Raw genomic sequence first — 25,868 nt, forward strand, 5'->3', positions numbered from 1 at the left:
AACAAAAGTGACGAGTACGTTCAGCTTTTTCATGTCAAATATTTCCACAATTTACAATTATTTATTTATAAGTATAATATAAATATACATTTATTAGTGTGTAATATTTTTAAATATTTTGGGCTGCACAACATTTATAAAAAGACGAAGTTTGAGCAAGGGACCCATTTCGGTGTGACACAGAAACAAGCACGGATGTAATTTGAGAGGACGCCGGCCTCGCTTCCGGCCTCTTTTCCCTCGGCCGCTGTGCTACGATGGTAAGATGGCAATGCTGTTCAACTGAAATCTCGAGACATCTTTAAAACCTGCTGCCCATCACTTACCGATCACTGCTATTTAGTTGTCGGTAAAGCCTAACAACTTAGCAAGTAACGTATTTTTTGTACATAAAGTCGATTTTTGACAACTTTGGGTCTTTATTCTGAAGTAGCTAGCAGACTCGTTAGCATTGACGTTCGGCGGACACTAACCGCTTAAAATGGAATAAAATCCTAATTATAAATGTTAGGGTTTACGTTGAATGCTTTCTAATGTCCATTTACTAATTATGTCCCTGTTGTGCGTTATGTTTATTGGAAAGGCTCGTCAATGCTGACTTGGGCTTTACGTGTCTGCTAGCCACATCATGAAGGGCTCAATGAGTTGATTATTAAGATGTGTAAATGTGATTCTTCACATGCAATTTAACAGTGTTTCTAAGGGCGTATACTTTTTACACAGTCTTGTCCATGATGTTTTCCAATGTCTGAACCAATGAATGTTCTGTGATTCAATCATTTTTACTCACTGAGACAAGACTTTCAAATCTATAGTGGTAGTAGCAAGGTGCTTGCGGATGGGATTTGATGCCTATTTGTCATTTTCATCTTCCAGACGAAGGGAACATCCTCATTCGGTAAGCGCAGGAACAAGACGCACACCCTGTGCCGTCGTTGTGGCTCCAAAGCTTACCACCTGCAGAAGTCCTCCTGCGGCAAGTGTGGCTACCCCGAGAAGCGCAAGAGAAAGTGTAAGTTGACATTTCTTTCCTCTCTTGGCAGCCATGGCTTGAAGAAATGAATGGCTAATTAGATACTTTGATATTTATAAATATTATTTTTTCTTTCTAGACAACTGGAGCGCAAAGGCCAAGAGGAGGAACACCACCGGCACCGGCCGCCTGAGGCATCTCAAGGTTGTGTACCGTCGGTTCAGGTAAGAGTAATGCTGGTGAAGATGGCACAACAGAATACAATATGGAAATGTAAATATTTGTATTTGGTGAAAGCGAGGTATGTTTGTAAAATGCACTGCATTCTCTGCAAATAAACCTCAGCCACCATCTTTAGGAAATTGGTTAAATCGAAAAGCCCTCCTAATGATGTGTCTTAAAAGCTTTAAAGAGAAGTTAATTCCAAATATGGTCACATGACTACCTTTAACTCCAATAATGTTTACAGACAATTCTTGCCAATGGTGGTGACCAATAAAAATCAAAGTGATTACTTTAAAGCCGCTGCGGCAAGTTGAGTGTCACAGGAGTTAGCTATCACAACCATTTTGTTTCAAACAAAGTAAATGTTGCATTCAAAAGCTTGTGGGAGAAATTATTCCACACATTCTGGAAGTCATCTGAATTGTGTGCCATCTTTTTTTTTTTTTGTTTTCTCTTGAAATTTTCCAGGAATGGTTTCCGGGAAGGTACCACCCCCAAACCCAGACGCGCTGCGGTGGCCGCCTCCAGCTCCTCCTAAAAGACACATTTTTGTTTAAATAAATGTGACCAACACACAAAGCTTGTTCTCGTCTGGTCGTTCCGGATGCACTTCAATATTGTTTTGTTTTTGAAAAGAGTTTAGTCTTCTGCAGCAAGACCACATGTTCTCACTTGAAATATAAGCATAATAAATGTTTACAGGAAACTTTGTGTGAGGCTTTTAGTCGCATTAACAAAGTCAACTGAAAATAACATTGCAAATCAAATGTGAATTTGTGGAAGTTATTTGGCTTTTGGACATCACCAACAACAGAAAGTTTAAATATTTATACAAAATCCAAACAATCCGCAACTTTTTCCCATGATGGCATGAGGTGAAACGTTCTTTCTTTTTCCACACTTGTGGTTGTGGAAATTTTGAGGGTGGTCTTCCCGTAAGAGAATTTCTTCAGCCTACCTTGGTGGACTGTTGGAAAAGTTAAGCCTAAAGACGTTTAATGGTAGGTCTGCGTTCTTTGCCGGTTTGAAGCTTGTGTATGTGCTCTGAGGGCAGACTTGCCTAATCCGGTAATGTTTAACAGTTGGCCAGCAACATTTCAGCGTTAATTTCTTTAGCTTCTGCAATGTTTTTCTTTTTATAAAAAAAAAAAAAATGTCATCCCAGTCTTGGCTCATGATGCTTCAACTGTTTTTGTTTTAATTTTAAAAGTCACTTAATGTGCTACTTTTTTTCAGTCATCTGTAGTAATTTATTACTGTGGTTTGTGCAGGTGTTAATGGATCTAGTAGTGTAGCGGTTTTGTCATTAAGAGAATAAATAAAATGTCAATGTACAAATGGAGTAGAGAACATACCAGCTGAATCAGTCCAAAAGAGAGCACTTTTTTCCCCCATCTAAAAAAGTTGATGAAGTAATTTCTTAAGTTTCTGGTTGAGATTTCTTCCACAATTTGGACTCTGGTATTCGAGGCAAAAACATTTGAATGTTTGGATATCCTCGACAGCACAAGTAAACACAATCCCCAAAAATCATCTCAAGCTCTTTGGAGTGGTATTTCATATTGCTCAAGAAAAAAAAAACAAAATGGAGGAAATTATATAAATGTCCACGATGAAGGACACGCATACTGTGCTTTAATGAAAATAATTAACAGTGTTAGCATATATTGTTCAGGGACTTGTATAAAATGTGCCAACTTTTAAAGTCAAAATGATCTAAAAAACTTCGTGGTGTGGACTTTTTCCTCTTTCCATAAAATGATCTTACACTGATAGATGCCACCATTTTGTTGGTGGAATATATTCACTCTTTTCAAATGTCCTCCTTTTAGATGATGTGGTTATTTAAGATGAAGTTAAAGGTTGTAATGTTTCTAATTAACCAATATGTTATATTTTGAGCATGTTTGTATATGTACGCACGCTTATGTGGCGCAGGTGTTCCCTCATGTCATGGCCCGTGATTGCAGGCAGGGGGCGATGTCACGCACGAGAAAGGGGAGTCGAGTCCAGTCTCGCGCTCTCTCTGCCCGCAGGTGAAAGCTCTCGTCTGCGGGGCTTCTTCCCGCGCACACCGGAGCCAACCTGCCGACTCGCTAGTTCTCGCTCCCCTGTCTGGACTCACCAACAACCGATTTGAAGCTATCGTGTTCCCCGTTCTTGGAATGACACCGCGCTGAGCTGCTGTGATGAGATGTAAGTTCGAATTTTTAAAAAAAAAAAAAAATTTTAACCGTGATATCCTCACACGTAATCACCCCCGTCGCTCTCTCGTTTTCTACCCCGGTTTGTAGCCTCTATCCTCGGATACTTCTGCGTTCTTCTCCTACTGCTGCGGGAACCGGCGTGCCATGGGGATGAGGTGACGTCCGGAACTGGTAGGTGGAAGTTTACTCAGTCAATAAGTGCACCTTTTTGGCCAGTTGCCTCCACGTCTTTGACGCAATGGGTCGAATGTGTTAAATAAACATTCCCGGTAACCGAAGAAACACCCTGGCAAGCCCATTTGACCTCCCACTGCTTGGTGAACTTTACAGCCTACTTAAATTAACGTTGTGTTGTATCAAGTCAACGTTTTGCAAAGAACCTACATCAATAAGAATAATGTACTTCACTTTTTATTCTTATATACATTTTGGCCACGCAGTAGAATTTTTCAAATTCTTCCATAGGAAACAATAGAAGTAGAATACAAATGTATATAAACTGGAAGATTATTATAAAAGTTGGGGAAAAAATAGATACACGCTGTTCAGTAAAATGCTTCTTCCAAATAATAGTCTACTTGAAAAAAAAAAAGTCGAAAAATAATAAATTAAACCCAGTGAAACATTTCAAAGTCAGAATGACTTTTTTCCCCACAGAAAATAGTAGAGCTATAACATAAATATATATATTTTTTAACTGTAAACAACAGGGAGTAAAACTAACAAAAACATTCTGGACAGTAATGTAAGTGAAAATCAAGCTAGGAACTGGCAATATTAAGACATAAAAACAATAAAAATCTTCCTCTGAATTTTTTTTGTAGCGATACACCAGTACCACTTTCCCGTCCGAGATTGATCACTCATAGACTTCAGTACTCGCCAATATTGAATACCAATACAGGTACTTGAAAATGCCATTATGTGTTTTGTTTATAAAATATTGTTTAAAAAATGCTAACTTTTATGACGTTGCTTCCGTACAGAAAATAAATATATCATGTGGTATTAGTCTGTCGTATCGGGACACTTTTAAGAGTACTGAATATCAATATCTGGATCAATACTAGATGGTTATTTGTTATCAGCACGTCCCAACTTTTAAATCCATATCCACATTTTAGACAATGGCGCACCTACTATCAGCCTTTTTTTCCCCAGCAATAAAAAAAAAATGGGCCTCTGCTTAGCTTGTCAAGAACAGATCCAATTTTGTTTGACAGTTTGACAGCCACGAAGCGTCTCAAACTGCTGCAAAACTGCAGCAAGTCAAGTTTATACAAGCATCAATGACATCTGTTTTCAGTCCAAATGAAACCCCACTGGGAAGGATGAGTTGCTGTAGAAACGTGTTGTTCTTGTCACCAAACAGACTTTTCCTGTGCGTCTTTATGGTCAGACTTGTGGTCGGACCAGTTGTAGTGACCCACCAAGCCTTTATGTGCACACACACACACACACACATAGGCACGCAAAACATACATGGGTTTTATCAGCTGTTACACGCGGGAACAAACAGTTTCACCTTCGTCTCATCTCATTCCAAACTTATCTTTTTTTACAAGATTAAAAGCAGTCATACATTTTGTGCCCCATCCCGTACGTACAACGACATCTGCCATTCTCTTGCTCTGAGCTATTTTCCCGCCAATTTTCCAGCCAATCCTGATTGTACGATCATCTGTAAGATGACTCTAGTCGCCTTTCGGCGGCGTGGGCCAAGTTCACATAGCAGGCAGATGACGTCTGCTGAGTGTCTTTTGGCAAGGATGGTGGCCCGGGGGGGCATGCTGTAGCACGTTTGGAGAAAATCCTCCAGGTGCTTTTTTTCCCCCACCATTTCGGCACTGTACAAGCGGTGTGTCACATTTGAAAGCAATTAGGAATCATTTTGCATGATTAGTCGATTTATTCCACCTGTTGGGTCGTGTCTAAGACTCACACAAGCAGTTCCTCTGTGTTACAAAAATATACATTCGATACCCTCTTTTTTTTTTGTTCCCCACGGCGATCTGACTCAAGGGTTTATGTATCTGTAAAGGCAAACACACTACACGCCGCCGTGTATTTTATTTCTGGCTCTGAGGCCTCAGGTCTTTCCTAAGTTTATTTTGTGTTGTGTCATCTAATTTTTGGAGGCGTGAAGTAATTTAATTTGCAGCAAAAGTTTTTAACTGATATCAATATGACGTATATGTGTTTGATTGGATTTTTGATGTTGGAGGTAGGTAGGTGTACCTAATGAAGTGTCCTATGATGACAGTGCAACACAATGTCAATAACTTTCATTTGTGGATTGTTTTACTTTAGCATTTGCACATAATACACACGACTCTATTATCGTGAATGGCAAAAACACTGTGCCATGTGAGGCTTAAATGCCTTTTCACACTGCACTTAGTAATGTACAGCGTTCCGTCGACCAACCCATCCATTGTGTATGTGTTACAAAAGTGCAAGGATAGAACAACCGCATCCTCAAATGTAATATTTTACAATTTCATCACGTTTCTATTAGAAGGCGCATCTTACAAGAGAAATCAGAGTGATTTCAGAATGCTAACAGCAATAGGCTGACCAATGGGAAAAGCCTCCCTATTACTTCCTGGTGGGTTCCTGCTATGCAGGTATACGTCCAAATATGGGCAAGCTTGCACCGGGGGGAGCTTTTAATACGCACATGCTAAAACGTGCAAGGACACCAAGAAAAATAAGTGCAGTGTGAAAACCATCTTGGATGGATGGATCGCTGAATTTATAGAGGGTTTGGTGCCCACTGTTCACATAAAATATGTTGCACAGAGATAAACTGTCTACTAAATAAAAACTCATTACAACTCAAAATCTGGCCAAGATATGTCATTTTATGAAGAATGAGACACTTTCCCAAAGGAAGTGGATTCAGTATGGTATCATAGCAGGTGTTTTCCACTAGAAGGTCCCTCCAGTAGTGGCCGTTACGTAACTTCTACAGCCTTTAAGTCGTTTTTCCATTGTAAACCAGATGTAAGAAAAAGCAGCTGCAATTTAAAAAAAAAAAATAATAATAAATAAATCTTGTCTTTAAGTAGGTGACACTGACACTTGTTGACACTTGTCTCCGCAGTGAACCCGTGCTGCTACATGCCGTGTCAGCACTGGGGCGTGTGTGTAAGGTACGCAGACGACCGCTACGAGTGCGACTGCACCCGCACCGGCTACCACGGGGAGAACTGCACCGTCCGTGAGTGCGCTCATCCCACGCCTCATATCCGTGACATCCCTTCATATCCTCTTTGGGAGAGAGGAATTTCAACTATCCCAGACGGGGAGGGTGAAAAGGGGCCCCTTTACTGCTTGAAAATGAGACAATAAAGAGAGTGTAATCCGATTTGCAGCGTTCCTTCTTAACAGTCTAGACCCAAACTTTATGTCAAGGCACAAACAGTATTTTACATTAAGTTTAAGTTATGTCCATAAATGTGGAAGAATATGTGGAATCGGGTTTTTCCAATAGTATCTTATTTACTGGTAAGTTTTTGTATAATTAATAAATAGATAAAAATAGATTGTGAACAAATATAAAATTATGATGGCACCAAAATATAATTTTTTTAATATACTTTTTTTACAATAAATAATAATAAAATAAATAAATGAACAAATGCATTTAAATGAATAAACCAATTTAAAGTGAAAGAGGCAACAAATATTACAGTACTCTTAATACTGTAAATTCTTCATTGACTGGATTACAGTATGTCCGAGCAAGCCATACTTTTGCACACCACTCGTCTCGACTCAAATATCTGAAGGGAACCTGATAGCAACCTCCATCTTTGCCACTCTGCTTCACACGAACAAAGGAGCCCTCACACCCTTCGTTGTGTTAAGCGGAGTACACGCGTTCCGGCAATCGGGCCAAATTTGAGCATTTAATGCGGGAGTGCAGAATTCCAGAGTCTGGATCCCATCTCGTAATTTCAAAGACTTGTCAGAGGGGGCGCTGTTGAGGCCATTTTTGTGGATCATGCCTGCGGTCAATGAAAAGAATCAATGCTAACAAGAATATCAATTTGATCAGTTACGCTGAATTATATAAGCTAAGCGTTGACTTGCGGTAACCCCCTTTGTTATCCTAATCCAGCGGAGTTCTGGACTCGGGTGCGTGACCTTCTGAAGCCCGGGCCGGACACGGTGCACTACATCCTCACCCACTTCCACTGGCTCTGGGACGTCATCAACAACACCTTCCTGCAGGACGTTCTGATGCGGCTTGTCCTGACAGGTCGGGACCCGAGCCCCTCCAGAACAGGAATTAATTTCAAATTATTTGACACATTTCAAGCATATTGTTGTATGTGTGTGATTATTAGTGAGGTCCAACTTAATTCCCAGCCCTCCAACCTACAACTCAAAATACAATTACCTCAGCTGGGAGTCCTACTACAACCTGAGCTACTACACTCGGATCCTTCCGCCAGTGCCAGAAGACTGCCCCACACCTATGGGTGTCAAAGGTTAGCACATCACATGGTGGGAGTTTTTTTTTTTTTTTTTTTTTAAGGGAGCATCAAATTGTAACTGTCTGTTTTTATTAGGTAAAGCTGGGCTACCCGATCCTGAGCTGCTAGTGGAGAAGCTGCTAAAGAGAAGAACGTTTCGGCCCGACCCGCAGGGCTCCAACCTCATGTTTGCCTTCTTTGCGCAGCACTTCACCCATCAGTTCTTCAAGACCTACAACCGCATGGGCGTAGGCTTCACAAAGGCCCTAGCGCATGGGGTCAGTTCATACAAGGCTACTGTGTTTAACTCGTTCACTGCCATTGACGGCTATAAACGTCAAAAATTCATTTAAACTGTTTCTATTAGTTTAACTTTTTTTTTCCACTTTTGTTAACAAGAGTATGAAAACCTAGATTTTTTTTATTGCACATTTAGAACAGATATGAAATATGTGATTAATTGCGAGTTAACAAGTGAAGTCATGCGATTAATTACGATTAAAAACTTTAATTGCCTGACGCCCCAAATTTTAATATTTTCTTTTTCTTTTTTTATTCATTCACTGACATTGAAGACTATAAATGTCAAAAAAATTCATTTTAACTATTTATTTTAGTTTAACATTTTTTTCCCACTTATTATCAAGAGTATGAAAACCTAGATTTTTTTTATTGCACATTTAGAACAGATATGAAATATGTGATTAATTGCGAGTTAACTAGTGAAGTCATGCGATTAATTACGATTAAAAACTTTAATTACCTGACGCCCCAAATTTTAAGATTTTCTTTTTCTTTTTTTTATTCATTCACTGACATTGAAGGCTATAAATGTCAAAAAAATTCATTTGAACTATTTATTTTAGTTTAACATTTTTTTCCCACTTATTATCAACAGTATGAAAACCTAGAATTTTTTTATTGTACATTTAGAACCAATATAAAATTCGTGATTAATTGTGAGTTAGCTAGTGAAGTCATGCGATTAATTACAATTAATCAATTTAATCGCCTCTTGCCCCTAATTTTTAATAATCTTTTTTTTTAATGAATTTATGGCAGTGAGTGAGTTAATACTTGAATATCGTCGCTACTATGTGAAAAGCACCTATGCCCATTTTTTTCCAATTAGTTTTAAATTTTACGTTTTTGGGATGTATGCATTCAGTTTCATCCCAAAAATGTAAAAAAAAAAACATTTTTACAAAAACGGACATAGCAGCAACAATATGTTTATTTCTTCTTGACACATCACACAAGAGCTTGCTAATAAAATGAACATTTGAATTGTTCTATTGCATTACATAACGTGTGAAAAAGAATGTGCACAAAAATATTGGCAAGTAAGTAGAAAATGGTTCATCGTTAATTGAAAGTGTGCCAAGAAAGAGCCTTTGGGGAACTCCATTTAAAAAAAAAAAAAAAAAAGTAAATGCCTGTGTGAAATACATGATATATTATAAACTTTTTTTCCCTTACAATGTTACAACTAGTCTCATTAAATTTGGTAGTAAAATTCCATCTTTTTTGTAATGTAAGTTTTATAATCTAATTTAATCAAATTTTTTTATTATATGATCTATTATAAATATCTTTGTAAAACTAGGTCAGACTCACAATATTGCAAATTTTTTCATCTTGCAACTTGGGTCTTTGTCTACTACAACTTGTATCATTCGTAACAGATTTTAAATTATTTTTTGTTTTTATTTTACTTGAATACAATTTCAATATTAGCATAATTTTTTTTTTTGCGCAGGTGGATGCGGGGCACATTTACGGAGATAACCTGGAGAGGCAACTTAAGCTCCGACTTTTACAAGATGGGAAACTGAAGTATCAGGTGAAGTCCAGCTTTACAGTTTATTTTAGCTGCTACCCGCTAGTTAGCTTTTTTTTTTTTTTTTTTTTCAGCTACATGTAAATACGACCATTTTATTTTGTTAAGTGTTAGGACCTTGTTGTTCTATTATTTTCCCAATTAGTTGCTTGATGGAGAGATGTACCCTCCCTCTGTAGCTGAAGCCCCCGTCAAGATGAGCTACCCGCCGGGCGTGGCCCCCAAAGACCAGTTCGCCATCGGCCAGGAAGTCTTCGGACTTCTGCCGGGCTTGGGCTTGTACGCCACGCTGTGGTTGCGAGAGCACAACCGAGTGTGCGACCTCCTGAAAGCCGAGCATCCCAGCTGGGATGACGAGCAGCTGTTCCAGACCGCGCGGCTCATCATCATCGGTGAGCGAGCGCCACGAAATGAACATTTGAGCCAGGCGCGGAAATGTGGATTTATTTTCATTGCCCTCGTTTAGGTGAGACCATCCGAATAGTGATCCAAGAATATGTGCAGCACCTCAGCGGCTACCTGCTGCAATTGAAGTTCGACCCCACGCTGCTCTTCCACGCCCGCTTCCAGTACGGGAACCGCATCGCCGTGGAGTTCAGCCAGCTCTACCACTGGCACCCGTTGATGCCCGACAGCTTCCATATCAACGGGGACGAGCTCACGTACCCGCAGTTCGTCTTCAACACGTCTGTGCTCACACACTATGGCGTGGATAAGCTGGTGGACGCCTTTTCCCGCCAAGTGGCCGGCCAGGTAATGAGCGCTCAATAGGGTCATTCAATACCAATGAATAGTCAAATACCAGAGTGAAGATTTTTTGGGCTATCAAACTCAATCTTCCTGTTTTGCTGGATCTTTGTTCCTTGTGGTCGGGCATGACTTGGCTCTTTGTTTGCATCACTGCGATTGGCAAACCATCAGTCACCTGAAGTCAGATGGGATTGCGCAACCATAGTGAGAAAATGCGATATAGTAATGTGATGAAAGAGTGAATGTTAGCATCATCATATTTGTTGTCGCTAAGTGGGTACTCGTAAAAATATTTTTCAAAATATTATTTTTTATAACAATAAGGCTACGTTCACACTGCAGGGCGTGATGCCCAATTCAGATTTTTTTGTTCGATCTTTTTATGGACTGTTCACATTACAAAAACAAATTGGAATGAATTATGTAAATTAAGCTGTGCGACGCCCGCTCCCGATTGGTGGACTGTTTTCACGCTGGCTCATGTTTGGCTGCTGTATTTACAATCAGAGCAGAAACCGATCGATCTCATTTTTTTCTATCTCATAACGCCAGAGTAGCGAGGTTGGAAGAGGTAGAAAAAACACCACCTGTGCTACAACTTAGACCTACTGGTCTAAATTGTAGTCTACTTTCTGTCACCTATTTGTCAGGAGCGCCAGAGGCATCTAATAAAAAAAATAATAATTAAAAAACACCCTCAGTCCACACCCAGCAAAGCGCAACGCGATCTGCCAAATGTGATAAACTAGACTTGCCCTGGCATGAAAATGAAGATGTGCCAGTTTGATGCGCACCTATCAATGAGAACAGGGTCCCACATATGACACCCCTGCTCTGAAATTGTTCATAGGTTCTAATGCGAATATGATTGGCCTTTTTTCAGGGGCCTAAAATTACAGTTATCAATCCATGGAACTGGTGTCAGTTAAGGGCTATTTTTTTTCCTAACATACCAGCTAATGCTAATAATTAAATAAAGTATAAATAATTTTGTAACTCGACAATGCAATATTCCTCAGAAATTGCCTAAAGTCTATGATGGTCCCACTTGCATCCGTTTTGCCCACAGATAGGCGGAGGTCACAACATGAACCCTGTGGTGACGCCGATAGCCGTGAAGACCATCAGGGAGTCGCGGCAGCTGCGCATGCAGTCCTTTAACGAGTACAGGAAGCGCTTCAACCTCAAGCCGTACACTTCCTTCAGAGAGTTCACAGGTGAGCAAAACAAACTGTCCGGCCGCCGCAAAGCATGTCATCGACATATTTTACAAGAGAGTGAGACGAGACGAAAATACACGCTCGGGATAATTGACCCCACCTCGAGAAGTGGCCCATCCCCTGTTGGTAATTGTTGTCATTGTGTGTCGTGATGTGAATTGGAGTGCAGAGGAATAACAGTAAGGTGTTACTGTAAAAAATAACTTTGAATTGATTTTGGGGCCTATTCACTTCATGTTTTGCTACTATTTTTTTAAAGGGGGAAGTCAACCTTAAACATTTCTTGACCTCACTAGTCTAAACATGACATTTTGATTAATATTATATTTGTGGAATATGAGTTATGCCGCAAAATCCAGCCGTTTTTATTCATCTCAGGGGGCGGCCATTTTGCCACTTGCTATCCACTGAAGATGACATCACAGGCAATGACCAATCATAGCTCAACTGATTTCTGAAGCTCAGCTGTGATTGGTTGTTACTTGAGACCTGAGCAACTGTGATGTCATTTTCACTCAACAGCAAGTGGCAAAATGGCCGCCTTCTGATATTGGTAAAAACTGCTGGATTTTGCTGCTTAACTTATATTCCACTAACGCAATATTAACCAGAATACCATATTTAGACTAGTTGGGCTGCATTGAACATATTATTGTCAATAATTTTTTGGCGGTTGACTTCCCTTTGATCTCATTCACTGCCATTGACGGCTATAGACGTCAAAAATTTATTTTAACAATTTCTATTAGTTTAACATTTTTTTTCCCACTTTTGTTAAAAAGAGTATAAAAACCTAGAAAAAAAATTGTACATTTAGAACAGATATAAAGATATAAAATTTGTGATTAATCGTGCGTTAACTAGAGAAGTCATGCGATTAATTACGATTAAAAAAATTAATTGCCTGACGCCCCTAATTTTTAATAATCTTTTGTTTTTTAAAGAAAATATTATTAGAAATAACAAAACATAATTTAAAAAAATAATGAAGAAATTAGATTTTTTTTTTTTAAATAATAATAATTAAAATATTTTTATTTATTTTTATCCATCTAAGAGCGACCATTTTTGCCACTTTCTGTCAACTGAAAATGACAGCACAGTTGCTTTCAGGGCTCAGGTAGCATCCAATCACGGCTCACCTGTTTACTGAGTTTTGTCATGTGACGTTCACAGGCTGAGCTGTGATTGATCGTTCTCTGAGCCCTGAGCAACTGTGATGTCATTTTCAGTGGACAGCAAGTCTTCTTTTTTTTTTGTCACCAGACAATTTTGAACCACATTTTCTCATTTATCCTACCCTCAGTAGGATACGAGCTTTAATAGTCTGCAAGTCAATTTTTTTTTTTTTTCATCAAATCGATTGTATCTTTTGTTGGCATTTTTGGGCAGATAACAAGGAGATAGCGCTCACTCTGGAAGAGCTCTACGGCGACATTGACGCGCTTGAGTTTTACCCTGGCTTGCTGCTGGAGAAGACACGGCCGGATTCCATATTCGGAGAGAGCATGGTGGAGATGGGTGCGCCGTTCTCCCTCAAAGGCCTCCTGGGTAACCCCATCTGCTCCCCCGAGTACTGGAAGCCCAGCACTTTCGGGGGCCGCGTGGGCTTCGACATCGTCAACTCGGCCTCGCTGAAGAATCTGGTGTGCCTCAATTCCAGGACGTGTCCTCACGTGGCGTTCCGGGTGCCGCCAGAGGAGCAAAGTGCGAGGACGGCCGATGAGTTGTGACCTGTTTTAAGGGGCTTTTGCAGTCCCCTTGTAACACAAGTCAAATCGGTTTTAAACAAACTGTTTTTCAAGAGGTTTGAACAAAGGATCCACAGTCTCACACTTGGAACTTAAGTGAAGAAATCAGCCCAGTCTGCAAACATGAGTCTCACAGACCTGTGAGAAAAATCTCTCATTTCAAAAAAAACGTTGATGAGCTTTTGCCATGCAGCGGTTGAAAGTGCATTCATTAAAATTGGAGGCCATCAAAATCTTTGTTTTGTTTCTTTTCATTTTCCTCCACCTTCTGCGGGCCCCCTGTTGGCACATTCACTTCCCGCCCGCCGTTCGCTTGCCAGCCTTGTGTTTCTGTTGGCGAGACACGGAAAAATTATAGCAGCCGTGAAAGCAGAGAACTTAATCACAGGATGTGAAATGTTGACAAAAAAGCAGTATCTCACTGAACAGATCATTTTGATAAAGTAGGCTGCATTGTAGATACCACAATTAAATTCTATTAAATCCGTATCTGTATGATTTTTTTTTAAGTCTGTCTGCAGTGGCCTTTCTGTTGATTATTGTTATAAGAACGCAAGCATTTTGGATCCTCGGTTACGACCATACTGACATACATATTAAGGTTACAGATGGCACGTGATGAACTCATTCTATTGTTTTTCATTCATTTTTTTCTATTTATGCCCAGGAAGATTTGCTGTAACGTCTTGATATGACTGTATTGTTTTGAGAAGTTTTTCAAGCGGCCTGCATGGCGGGAGTGTGATTAGCACATCGGCCTCCTAGTTTGGATCCACACAGATATAATTTAAAAGACAATAAAATGAACCGACATACGTTTCGAGGTTACGAACAACGGTGTGTAATGATCTACTTTGCTGTTTTTCAGATCATTTGCGGTTTCTAGTTTTACAACTGCGTTATCATATATTGGCATAAATTATGTTAGGGATAGATTACGGTTCAGAAGAACGGAAAGAACTGTGGTAAACAGAGACATACTTGTAATGTGTTATTTCATATTGCCCTCTATGGGTTAAATTGGGAACTGCATTTAAAGGTAAAGCTACAAAACTGACGTCATTGTGTTACCTTCAAGTACAGTAAGTTGATGTAAAAGAAAATAATGACAAGCCTTTGAACATTACAGATAGCTTTTGCTTGCATTGCAGATATATCTAATTTAGTTTTGCCTAGTCAAAAACATTTCATATATCTGTAACTACATTCTTCCTATTCATAGTCGGCATTCCAGATATCTGCACCGTCATTTCGACTAGTACAAATGACGTCACTTTTGCCTTTCATCTGTATGGGATTCGTCATTTCTACGATTTATATGAAGAATATCTGAAAAGGAATTCTAGATATGTCATTCCAGTTTGAGATATCAACAATTTGATTATGAGGAGTAATAATTCCAGTTATAGATATCTCTATTGGCCTTAACCAAGAGAAATTAATATGCAGACACGGAATACGTTTTGAGTACACAAAACGTGTTACACATTTCAATTAGTGATGCCTGGTAATCGTCGTTCGCCGTTATGCGTCATTGCGATAACGGATTTTATGTTAATATCATGAACGCCTCACGCCCGGTAACAGATGCTTGGAGTTAGCGTCTTAGCCGGTAGTAGCATCATTGACGCTCGGCGACACACTTACCTCTACTAATTGATCATAAAACAAGGTAAGAACCGGGTGAATACAGATTCACTGTAATTTTATAACATTTTAAAGGCACGAGTCTCGAGATCAATTTCACTTCCGCGTGTAAAGATGGCTAAATGTAAAGGGAGTTTGAGGCTAAAGCTAACCTAGCTCACATTACGTTGTTCATCCTTAATAAATGAGTTAATTGGATTAGAATAACCTTTCTCCTCAGGATCACTCGCTCGTAGCGAGCGTGTTAAAATATGTTTTTTTTAACGTCGTCAAAATGGCTTTGAATGACCGATTAATGAAATACCATCTGACAACTTCATATCGCTTTATGTATCCACCAGTATCACTAAAAAACCCTCAAATTATTCGTAAATAGAGTAGTACGTATAGTATTTACATGCATATATTAGATGTGCATGTATCATGAAGGCCGTTATGGACTACTTAAAATGCCCTAAAAAAAAGAGTATATAGTAATATAATCTGCATTGTAGTCAGGTTGCCCTAATTTCGCATAAAGCCTTTCTTTCCTTTCTGACAGTTTAGATAAATGTCATTCTCTGTTATTACACTTCACTGGACAAATCTGAATTACGGTATTATGCGTGTTGGAGTATTTAGGTTTAATTGTGTGTGTTTTTCTGAGGCTGCAGCTGTCACGTTGTTTCAAAACAAGTAAATAAAACGGTTGGTGATGTGCATAGATTAATCATGTTTGTATAAAGAGAAGTGTTAGGGCCTACCTAAACTAAATAGTAAAACTATGTAATTTAACTATGGATATTCTCATAAAATTATCACTTTAGTATGTAAAAATAATGGCTTTTCTTCAAGCTGATTTTTTTCTTATTTACCAAAAATGATTAACAATAAGGTTTCATTCCTGTAAAGTAAAAACATCATAATAGTAACATTACATATAATTATTGTTCTCTTAAAAAATATTTTTTTCTCATTAAACTGTGACCTAATTATTGTAAATATTTTTCTCCTATTACAGTTTTTCAAAAATAATATTCAGAATATTTTCCGACTTTTTTTTATTATTTTATTTAAATGTGACGATTTCAAACTAAGACACCAACTGTGCCCCCTATTAGGTGCCGTGAGCCGTTGCCATGACGACGCTAGACGACAAGCTCCTGGGGGAGAAGCTGCAGTACTACTACAGCAGTAGCGAGGACGAAGGCAGCGATAACGAGGACGACGAGAGGGAAGCCAAAACCATCCGGGACGGCGCCGCCAACGAGCCCGAGCTCGACTACAGCGCGGACGGCAGCGCGGTCAACACGGGTAACTGCTCGAACACAATCCGATACAGTGAATCCCAACCATTCGCGGGGGATAACAACCGAACCCTGCTGCGAATATCAAAAATCTGCGAGTGACTGAGGGGCTTGTAATTATCTATAGATGATACAAAATGGTGGCAAATTAAAATAAAGAGGATCAGAAAGCAACCCCCCCCGTCCATCCGGGTTCTGGGTTCACAGATTTTTTTTTTTGTATAGTTACTAACCATTTTAGTATGAATAACCAGCCCATGCTTAGCTTGGGGTTCACTTTGCATATCAAAAAGTATTTAAGCTGAAAATTGATGTCGAATGTCGGCGATTATTGTGATCACCCAGGACCAAAAGGTGTGATCAATGATTGGAGAAAGTACAAGCAGCTGGAGGTGGAGCAGAAGCAAGAGCAGAAGAACGAGATGGAGCGCCTGATCAAAAAGCTGTCCATGACGTGCCGCTCCGATCTGGACCTGGAAAAAGACAAGGAGAAGCAGAAGGAGCTGCAGGACAAAATCAAAGGCAAAGTAAGCCATGTCGCAGAGCAAAAGCGCTCCTATTTCTACAACTTAACACTCTTAAAATTTTAATTTAAAAAAATCTAAAATATGAGGGTTATTGTTGTTAATTAATAACTTTTTTAAAATTATTATTCACATGAATTATAGGAATGAATAATTATAAAAATTGTTATTTTATGCTTTAAATGTAAAAAAAAAAAATTAAATTAAAATAAATCATCCAGAAATGTACCGTTATATTTTCCTAATTTTAGCATTTTGTCTACTGCACACACACTAAATATAGTATAGAATATTTATTTCAAGAGTATTCATATTAAGTTTTAATAATAAATAAATAAATGTTAACATCCTCCTTCTGGTGAGCTATTTTTAGAACAGGCCCATGGGCTACTCATGTTGTCCTTGGGGCTAACTAGTAGCCACTGGGACCTTTTATTTTATGTATTTATTTTAGAGCTGTCAAACGATTACATATTTTAATCAGATTAATCACATCTTAGAATTTTGATTAATCACAATTAATCGCTTAATAAAAAAGGCTTTTTTTATGTACTTTTTTTCCGCCAAATTTGAAGAGCACCGTTATATGTTAATTCTTTTGACATTAAATGTTATGAGGACGTCTTCAACATTTTTTGATCCACTGCACACCTCATCAGTTAGTTACTTGCATAATTAACTCATTCACTGCCATTGATGCCTATAAACGTCAACAATTCTTTTGAACTATTTCTATTAGTTTTACATTTTTTCCCCACTTTTGTTAACAAGAGTATGAAAACCTAGACATTTTTTCAAATGTATTTTTTTTTTTTAAAGATTATCAAAAATTTGAGATTAGAGATTTAAAAAAATAATAATCATTGGAAGCAATTAACTTCAAAAAGCTATACGGCCACAATTACCATCCGCAATGGCGTCCTTGCCAATGTTGAGTACAGATGATACATTTCTTGCGCGCAGATGACCATGCAGGAGTACAACATGCTCCAGCAGGAAAAGGACGACGAGGACTTCCTGCAGCACTACCGCGCGCAGCGCATGGAGGAGATGCGGCGGCAGCTGTGCCGCGGCAAGCGCTTCGAGCGCGTCCAGCAGCTGGCCGGCGGCGAGGACTTCCTGGAGGCGCTGGACGAGGAGGACAAGAACACGCCGGTCATGATCCACATCTACGAGCCCGACGTGGCGGGCTGCGAGGCCATGAGCGGCAGCCTGGCGTGCCTGGCGCGCGAGTACCCGCTGGTCAAGTTCTGCAGCGTGCGCAGCTCGGCCATCGGCACCAGCTCGCTCTTCCGGGACAGCGCTCTGCCCGCCCTGCTGGTCTACAAAGGCGGCGAGCTCATCGGCAACTTCGTGCGACTCACCGACCAGCTGGGCGAGGACTTCTTCGCCGTGGACGTGGAGGCCCTGCTGCAGGAGTACGGCATGCTGCCCGACAAGGCCCCCGCCGTCGCCAAGACCGTCCGTAACGGCGCCATCGTTCAGAGCAATCTCAGCGACGACGACGATTCTGACCTCGACATAGACTAGAACGCTGATTTTCTGAATAGACTTCTTACATGTCTTCTTTCAAAAAAAAAAATCTTGTAAATACACACATTTTCTCCTGATAAACATGCTTTTTTTCCCCTTGCTAAATTGAGTTTTATTCTCATAAATTATACATTTTCTGTCAATATTAATGCTTTTTTTTGTTCTCTAAATAACAGCCCTTCTAATCATGTTATTCTGAAAAAATCATAATTACATGTTTTTTCACCCCCATTTTTAGGACTTTTTCTTCATACACCAACTTTATACATATTTACATATTTATTACATTTTTTTCCTCATACACTAACTTCATACAGGTGGAAGGAAAGCTAAATCTCTTAAAATAAAAATTGTATTCTCGTGAATTTATAAATTTTCTGTAAATGTTAACAACTCATAAATTATTTTTTTTTTCTGTCAGTATTAAGACTTTTTTAAATCATAAATAACAGCCTTTACAATTTTGTCCTTTTTTTTTCAATTGTAATGTTTCATTTTTAGGACTTTTTCTCATATACCAACTTCATGCAGGTAAAAAAAAAATCTAAATCTCCTAAAATGACAATTTTATTCTCGTGAATTCATAAAATTTTCTGTAAATGTTAACAATTTTGTCATGTAAATACAAACTTCTTTCCACTTAAATGACCAACTTTTTCCTTTTGAGAAAATAATGTTATCCTCAAAAATTAAAAGCTTTTATTATCATTATGTTTTATCATTTGTACCAACATTTTTTCCCCCCAAATTTACACTGCCTGGAAAATGCAACTTTTAAAACTACTGAACTCTTTCTTTTTTCTAAAAACACCCGTTTTTTGTTTTAATATATATTTCATTAAAGATTTAGTTTGACACTTATTTCAATATAGTATTTACTGTATTAGCCATTTTCTTTTCGAGATTTCTTTTATTTCAATGTTTCATTATTTCAGTAGTTATACTGAATGAAGTTGAATGAAGCAAAACATTTTTAAAAAATCATATTGAAAATGAGTCCAGTCAATTAAAATGTTGAAACTATTTGAATTGAAATTGTGAAATCGGAAAATCAGCCAAGCTGACGTTGATCTCGTCGTTCGACAGCAGTGACGTCACTAACGGCATGTTGAGTAGTCTTAAAACGTGTTTTAGTTCACAGTTTTAAGTTATTTTTAAATTTGTGAAACATAAACAAGAGGACTATAGACACTTGCCTTAAAATACATGTATAAATTATATGCTGTGATTTAAAAAAAAAAAAAAAAAAAAGATGCCTCTGCCAAATCTAATATTGGGGTCTAATGAACTAAGCTATAAAAGAAAAAAGGGGTCTTCAAAGCAGCACATACCGTCCACTTGTTTGTTTTTTTGTTAAAAATAGTGACCACCCGCCACAAAACCCCCACCCCAGTCCCTGGCCCTATTCTAACTGCCTACGAGCTGTATGTATATGTCTCATCTGTACGTATACCGTATAGTTTATACAGTAGTCTGCTCGCGAGATGGGAGGAGCAAGATGGCCGCCCTGTAGCTTCAACGGCTTGCACGGGCGTGTATGGGCTATCGGCTATCCATCATATATTCCGATCAGTGCAATAGCTACAGCCCTTATTGGGTCGTCATATGACGACTTGGACAACAGCCAATAGTAACTCTCCATACTTGGCTCGGCTACACCCGAGGTATAAAATGAGGTCCGGGCATTGCCACCCCGCCCCCTTCCCACCTTTATAGCACTATTTCCGAAATAGCAGGATAGGATGGCTCCAAAGCGGTCAAGAAACGCCGTTAAAGTCCAGCATGAGGACGAGTTACACAGAACATTACGATGTCGCAAAATGAAGCTATTTCTTCAGCAATTTGAGAAAGAAGGTGAGAGGACGTAAAGTTGGACTTGTCGTCGACGTCTCAATGTGTTAATAATCCAACTTTGACATGCAGCGCAAGAGCGAATGAATGAACTGGTGAACTGGACGGAAAACTCACTGGCAAATGTCGACAAAGTATTTTACGTGGAGCTGAAGAAGTTGCCGTCCTCGATTCTAGATACGCGGGTTGTGGATTTAATTGGTGAGTCGGATTCTGTTTTCACGTGTAGTCTATCATCTAGCGGGTTTGCCTGTTGCTGTGATTCGTCAGCGTGTCCGCCATATTGAATGTGGCCGATATGCCCATAACTAGTCAATGGGCCAAAGCAGGTGTGTAAAACTTACTTTAATTCAAGCGCCCATTTTTTTGTGTAAATAATTATGAGTAGGCTACATTTGGAAAATGTTCATCTGAATTATTACATTGTTTCAAATCTTGTTTAAAAACATGAACAATCTGATATTTCTTAAAGCAACATTCAGGAACTTTTTAACCTTTAACAAATATTTTCTTAACTCTTCTGATGAAACACAGACAGCTGAATGTTACCTTTTATCATGGCCTGAGGTGGTCTGTATCACTTTTACTGACAATAAGCAACTTTGAGTAGGGTGGCCACACAAAAACTGAAAATCCCTAACCAATCACCTTGAGCTACATACAAGGTTGTCATGTTCTTTTGTTCACTTTTGGCAGAAGAACTGTCAGCCACCAAGGAGGTGTTTGCCATGCAGGTGAGCTGCTGTTACTCTGCCGCAAACTCATCTAAAGGCGGGTAGAAGTGATGACAAGTCACTTATTTGGTGTGATTGCAGAAGCAGGAGTCCACTGAGACCATGCAGCGGACCCGCAGGGGGGTGCCCAACAGAAGAGGTGATGCTTTTTATTTTTAATTTGGACCATGACTTCTAATGCACTTAGCAAAATACAAATTCAGATATCTATTGAGCTATGAATGTTTTGCTATTATTGTTGTTGTTATTATTATATACATTGTTGTTATTATGATTATTATTATTATTGGTTGTGTTATTGTTAGAGACCAGCCGATTAAATGGCTGGATAAACTATTTTTGCTCTGCTGCCACCTGCTGGCCGTTTTTATAACTACCATTTCCTCAACCGTTCTCTGCAATTGAGGCTGCATCAAAGCCTTCTGTATGCTCTAGCATGAAACATACGTATTTAAAACATTTAAAATTGAACATATTTATACGTTTTTGGGAGCCAATTAGTTGAACACGAATTCAGAGAATTTATTTCCCATGGAAAACTCGTTTTATGACGAATTTGGGGGGCTTAAAAAAAAAAATCCCGAATGCATATCATTCTGTATGTACATACTTTTAAACATTTATTTATTTACTGTATTTTTATTTCTTCTAATTTTTAGTTTTTTGCCTTTTGAAGGAAAATCAGTTGATCCAGTCCAATCCAGTTTGACTCGAAAGAACTCTTGCAAGACATCCAAGGTACATCAGCTATACTTGCTGGTGCAAATCACCGTGACATTGAGTTGAGTATGCCTTTGCGTATTTTTGTTGTTGTTTTAGTGGCCCATAGATGCAAAGTCTACATCCGGCAGTATTAGCTCGGGAAATCTGAGGTATGTTCTCGCCAGCGCGTTTGTTCCATGGCGCTTCTATTTCAAGTCTCTGTTCACATCTCCGCAGGGCTTCTGCGAGCGGCGTAACAGGAGGCCGCTTAAGAAAGCCCAGCTACGAGACGGCCAAACCCAAACCCAAACTCAGGTATTCAGGAGGTTTGGCACTATGTTGCGGGACTGGACACTTTTAACGGATTTTTATCTATTAATTAAGTTGCGGTTATTTAGTAGTATAGTGTGCCAAAAAATCGGTTCTCATTTAGTACGATTCAGAATCAATTTTAAATGTCCCCAAATCGATTTTATTAAAATAATTTTTTACTGTCTTTCCTTTTATTTGGGGTTTCTTTATTGGGAGCGCTGTTCATGTTGTACCTGATTTGGCCACCGAGGGGCAGTGTGGTCTGATACACTGTTAAGTTGTAGCCACATTAGAGACTAGAAGGAAAAAGTCACGATCAAGTTATTCCAATAAAAGTTGTTTTTTTGCAGCGTGGAGCCGTTCTTTTGAGTGCTAAAAGTGCCGCGGGTAGAGCGCTAATTAGCATTAGCGAGTCAGACTGGAGTAGATCATTACAATTCCTTGAACATCTATAAATTGAAGCAAAAATCAGACAATCAAATCATTTTGAATCGAAAATTGATTCTGAATCGAATCGCACACCAAAAAAATCAGAATCGAATCGTGAGGCATTTAAAGATTCCCACCCCTGTTATTTAGCCACTTTTTGACAGATGTCAGAGAGCTAGAGAAAGGGTGTGACATTACTCTTGGACCACGGACATATGGGCTGGTTGAGCCAATTTATGTTGAAAATGTTGAACATTCGAAGTGTTAATTTATTAAGGATTGTGTTTTCTATATCAGGAAGTAAAAATTCATTCGTTCTGCCTATCTAGGCATGTGGTCTCGGCGGGGGATTTGGAATGCTCAGGGGCCGGATCTGCAGCACACATCACCGTAACCACGGGGCGCGGACAGGTATGGACGGCGGGGGGGTTGACTACTTCCACAAAATGCTTTTTAATGTTATATCATTTAGAAGTGAATATCTATGGAGAGCATACTTGAAAACACAAGATGAGTGGCGGTTGGGAGTCGGCAAATGTCAACTCAAACTTAAATAATAAATAGAAAAAAAAAATTTTAATCTTGGCAATATCTTCTATGCAGCCCCACTTGTCTAAATATGGTATTTTGGTCAGAAGGCGGCCATTTTGCAAAATGACATCACAGTTGCTTAGGTAACAACCAAACAACCAATCACAGCTCATCTTCAGAAACCAGGTGAGCTTTGATTGGTCGTTGCCTAGGCAACTGTGACACTGATCTGAACATATGACCTGATAGGCGATAGCCCATACACGCCAGTGCAAGCTGTTGAAGTTACAGGGCGGCCATCTTACTCCTCCCATCTAGCGAGTAGACTACTGCAATATGGCCGCCCTCTGAGATGGATTAAAAACTTCTAAAAACTGTTTTTTTAGTGCTAACACATAACATTCTTGCTTGAATGTTTTGAAATTTTTGGGGTTTGCTTACCTTGGCAAATGCCTTTTTTTTTTTTTTTTCATATCAAGTCCAAATCATTAAATCACCTTCTGTAGAGCTCACGTGTTTGTTTATCTTGTTTCTACCTGATGCCAGACCATGTGTGTTTCTGAAGCTAACAAGGATAACATCAACTTTGACTTGTTGGACGATGTGGCGTTGCGTCGAATGCAGGAACTTTCGGTGAAGTGTTGCCTCAGCACTTTTTTTTTTTTTTTTTTAATAATAATAATAAACAGGCCAATGTGGTTAACACTTTTTCTGTCTGACTTCACAGAAGCTGATAGAGTACATGTCTGGAAAAGGCCGTAGCCACAGATGAGTCGGCACTTCTTTTTAAATTATTTATTTTATTGACACAATGTGTGGAAACCTTTTGAAATGAAAGTTTTAAGTTTTTATGTATTATATACAATAAAATTTATTTTTCACAACTCCTCAATGAACGTCATTAAAAATACACAGGACGATTTTCTGCCCAAAATACTTTTTTTTTTTTTTTTTTTTCCCCCTCCAAAATTAGACTTCTATTATTGTCGATTGCATCAACGAGTTCAAGCAGGCTGTGGTCGTCGCCATCATGGTCATCAGGACCAGGCTGGGCCCGCCGTGGGGGGGCCGGGCCGAAGCGTGCAGGTCGCGTCCGCAGAAGGTGTGTTCCAGAAGCAGATGAGTGTCTGCGCTCAACCCTGATGGCAAAAGTGCGATGATTTTACAATTATATTGATGATGATGATGATGATGATGATGATGGGATACGCACCTCGCTGCGACCATTCTTCCCAGAAATGGTGGATGTCTTCGTTGTGATGTGTTGGGTCTACAAACACACAAGAGCTGAATTTAAAATTAAATGTAATTTTGGTGTAATTTTAAAATGATTCTATTGAGACGGGGTTTAGTGCAGAATGGTCATTTTTGTAGTTTTTAAGATAGAGGATAAAAAAAAAACAAGATTTGCTGGAGTAGATTAAAATGTTTTAGGACAATGAAATGGCTTTATATAAATGTTATTTTTACATATTTAAACTACACGTCTGCAAATTGCTAAAAGTATTTTCCTTTTCAAGCGTGATATTAATTCATAAAATCATGAATCTTATTTAAATATCCCTTTTCCCCCCATAAATTAAACTAGAATTTTAAAGGCCATTTTGTTTGTGTAGGCTATCTTACAGTTTTTTTTTTTAAATCATGTCCTTATTTAAGAAAAATCAATGTTCCATAATTAATCAATATTGGATTGAACTCTTATGAATCCAAATCTAATTTAATGAGAAAATTTGAATCGATACCCAGCCCTAAAAAATATTGTATCAATGTTAAAAATAACATTGTATATTTCCTGGCTGCACACACTGCCTCATGAGTGCTACTGCCCCCTACTGTGGTGGGTGTGCCATTGCAGTGTATTGTAGTATAGGAAGATAAAGAATACGCTGGGCGTCAGGGTCATAGTGGGGGGAGGACATTTGCGAAGGGTTACATAAATGAATAATACTTAGGTTTAAATATTCAGATAGCAGAAGACTAGACAAAACAAAACATTATTAGCATATAACTAGCATTTTGATTGCAAAAAAAACCCTGGAACAAATCAGCTTGCGTCAGAAGTTATTTCTGTGGGTGTTAGGATAATCTGCTGAGAAGAAAATCACAAAAAGTTGAAAAATTAAAAAAAAATATGGCACAAGACTGAGCTAGCTACAGAAACTACATTAGAATATCAATGACTTAAGTGAAAAGGATTAAATACAAAAAAAATCTTGATTTAAATATAGCATAAAATACAGTGTGAGATTTATCACTGTTAATTCTCTGGATTATAGAATCATAGAATCACACGCTGGCTGCTGGGGAGGATTAGAGGCAGAGATGACACGGGTTAAGAAATGAAAAATGGACACCATATAATAAACGCGCCGTTTCTACCATCGCGGGCTCCACATTTCACAACAATAAAACAAGGCAAATATGAATCCTTCCATTTTTCTTCCTAAGAACATTGAAGACGAAATGAAGCACTACCATTGGAGTGATGCCAGAGCATGCGTCGGAGCTTCCCGAGGGCTTGCGTGAGGTTCTCCAGCTGGTCGTGGAGGTGGATGTTCTCCTCCATGAGCTCGTGGATGGTGTCCTGCAGCTCGAAGGCGGCTCCCGGCGGCGGCGGCAGCAGCAGCAGCAGCAGAAGGTGCGCGGCGACGAGGGGAAGCAACGCCGACGCGGGCCTCATGGCAGGCGAGGCGCGGGAACATGACTCGGGAGAGATTTGCTGGCCCAGATTGATTTGTGCTTGGCGTTTGAAAACACCCGAGGGAGGAGGGGAGGCTTTACTTTCCAATGCGATGGATGGAAAGCTGCCTGCGGGGGTGCTGCAAAAAATCCATCCTGGGGTTTGACATGGGCGCCGACGAGGGAT

General features: G+C 39.2%; 5 protein-coding genes across 6 annotated transcripts; 4 read left to right on the forward strand and 1 right to left on the reverse strand.

Moving 5' to 3' along the window:
• Positions 1-144: 144 nt before the first annotated feature.
• On the forward strand, positions 145-1,777 carry rpl37 (ribosomal protein L37). Its single transcript, XM_077585378.1, has 4 exons — positions 145-260; positions 877-1,012; positions 1,113-1,197; positions 1,667-1,777. The coding sequence occupies exons 1-4, from the start codon at positions 258-260 to the stop codon at positions 1,734-1,736; spliced, it is 294 nt and encodes a 97-aa protein (XP_077441504.1). The 5' UTR covers positions 145-257; the 3' UTR covers positions 1,737-1,777.
• A 146-nt stretch (positions 1,778-1,923) lies between these two features.
• Positions 1,924-13,489, forward strand: LOC144063642 (prostaglandin G/H synthase 1-like). Its single transcript, XM_077585376.1, has 11 exons — positions 1,924-3,394; positions 3,493-3,576; positions 6,512-6,628; positions 7,532-7,672; positions 7,761-7,904; positions 7,986-8,167; positions 9,649-9,732; positions 9,875-10,121; positions 10,196-10,482; positions 11,549-11,696; positions 13,092-13,489. The coding sequence occupies exons 1-11, from the start codon at positions 3,388-3,390 to the stop codon at positions 13,430-13,432; spliced, it is 1,782 nt and encodes a 593-aa protein (XP_077441502.1). The 5' UTR covers positions 1,924-3,387; the 3' UTR covers positions 13,433-13,489.
• A 1,466-nt stretch (positions 13,490-14,955) lies between these two features.
• Positions 14,956-18,545, forward strand: pdcl (phosducin-like). The gene is made up of 4 exons (XM_077585377.1): positions 14,956-15,122; positions 16,198-16,390; positions 16,729-16,910; positions 17,871-18,545. Exons 2-4 carry the CDS (start codon positions 16,216-16,218, stop codon positions 18,435-18,437), a joined length of 924 nt encoding a protein of 307 aa, XP_077441503.1. The 5' UTR covers positions 14,956-15,122; positions 16,198-16,215; the 3' UTR covers positions 18,438-18,545.
• A 1,579-nt stretch (positions 18,546-20,124) lies between these two features.
• On the forward strand, positions 20,125-23,883 carry cdca9 (cell division cycle associated 9). 2 transcript variants are annotated; one of them, XM_077585626.1, is made up of 10 exons: positions 20,125-20,294; positions 20,364-20,492; positions 20,988-21,025; positions 21,107-21,164; positions 21,702-21,763; positions 21,845-21,897; positions 21,965-22,042; positions 22,798-22,879; positions 23,546-23,632; positions 23,727-23,883. In XM_077585626.1, the coding sequence occupies exons 1-10, from the start codon at positions 20,183-20,185 to the stop codon at positions 23,769-23,771; spliced, it is 744 nt and encodes a 247-aa protein (XP_077441752.1). In that variant the 5' UTR covers positions 20,125-20,182; the 3' UTR covers positions 23,772-23,883. The 2 variants fall into 2 exon arrangements, with proteins under 2 accessions (XP_077441752.1, XP_077441753.1); XM_077585627.1 differs by having other exon boundaries at positions 20,991-21,025.
• LOC144063787 (uncharacterized) lies at positions 23,789-25,855 on the reverse strand. Its single transcript, XM_077585629.1, has 3 exons — positions 25,478-25,855; positions 24,213-24,269; positions 23,789-24,138 (listed from the first exon to the last, which is right to left on the reverse strand). Exons 1-3 carry the CDS (start codon positions 25,680-25,682, stop codon positions 23,969-23,971), a joined length of 432 nt encoding a protein of 143 aa, XP_077441755.1. The 5' UTR covers positions 25,683-25,855; the 3' UTR covers positions 23,789-23,968.
• Positions 25,856-25,868: the final 13 nt, after the last annotated feature.

This window comes from Vanacampus margaritifer, chromosome 14 (assembly GCF_051991255.1).
Source record: "Vanacampus margaritifer isolate UIUO_Vmar chromosome 14, RoL_Vmar_1.0, whole genome shotgun sequence".
Lineage (NCBI taxonomy): Eukaryota > Metazoa > Chordata > Actinopteri > Syngnathiformes > Syngnathidae > Vanacampus > Vanacampus margaritifer.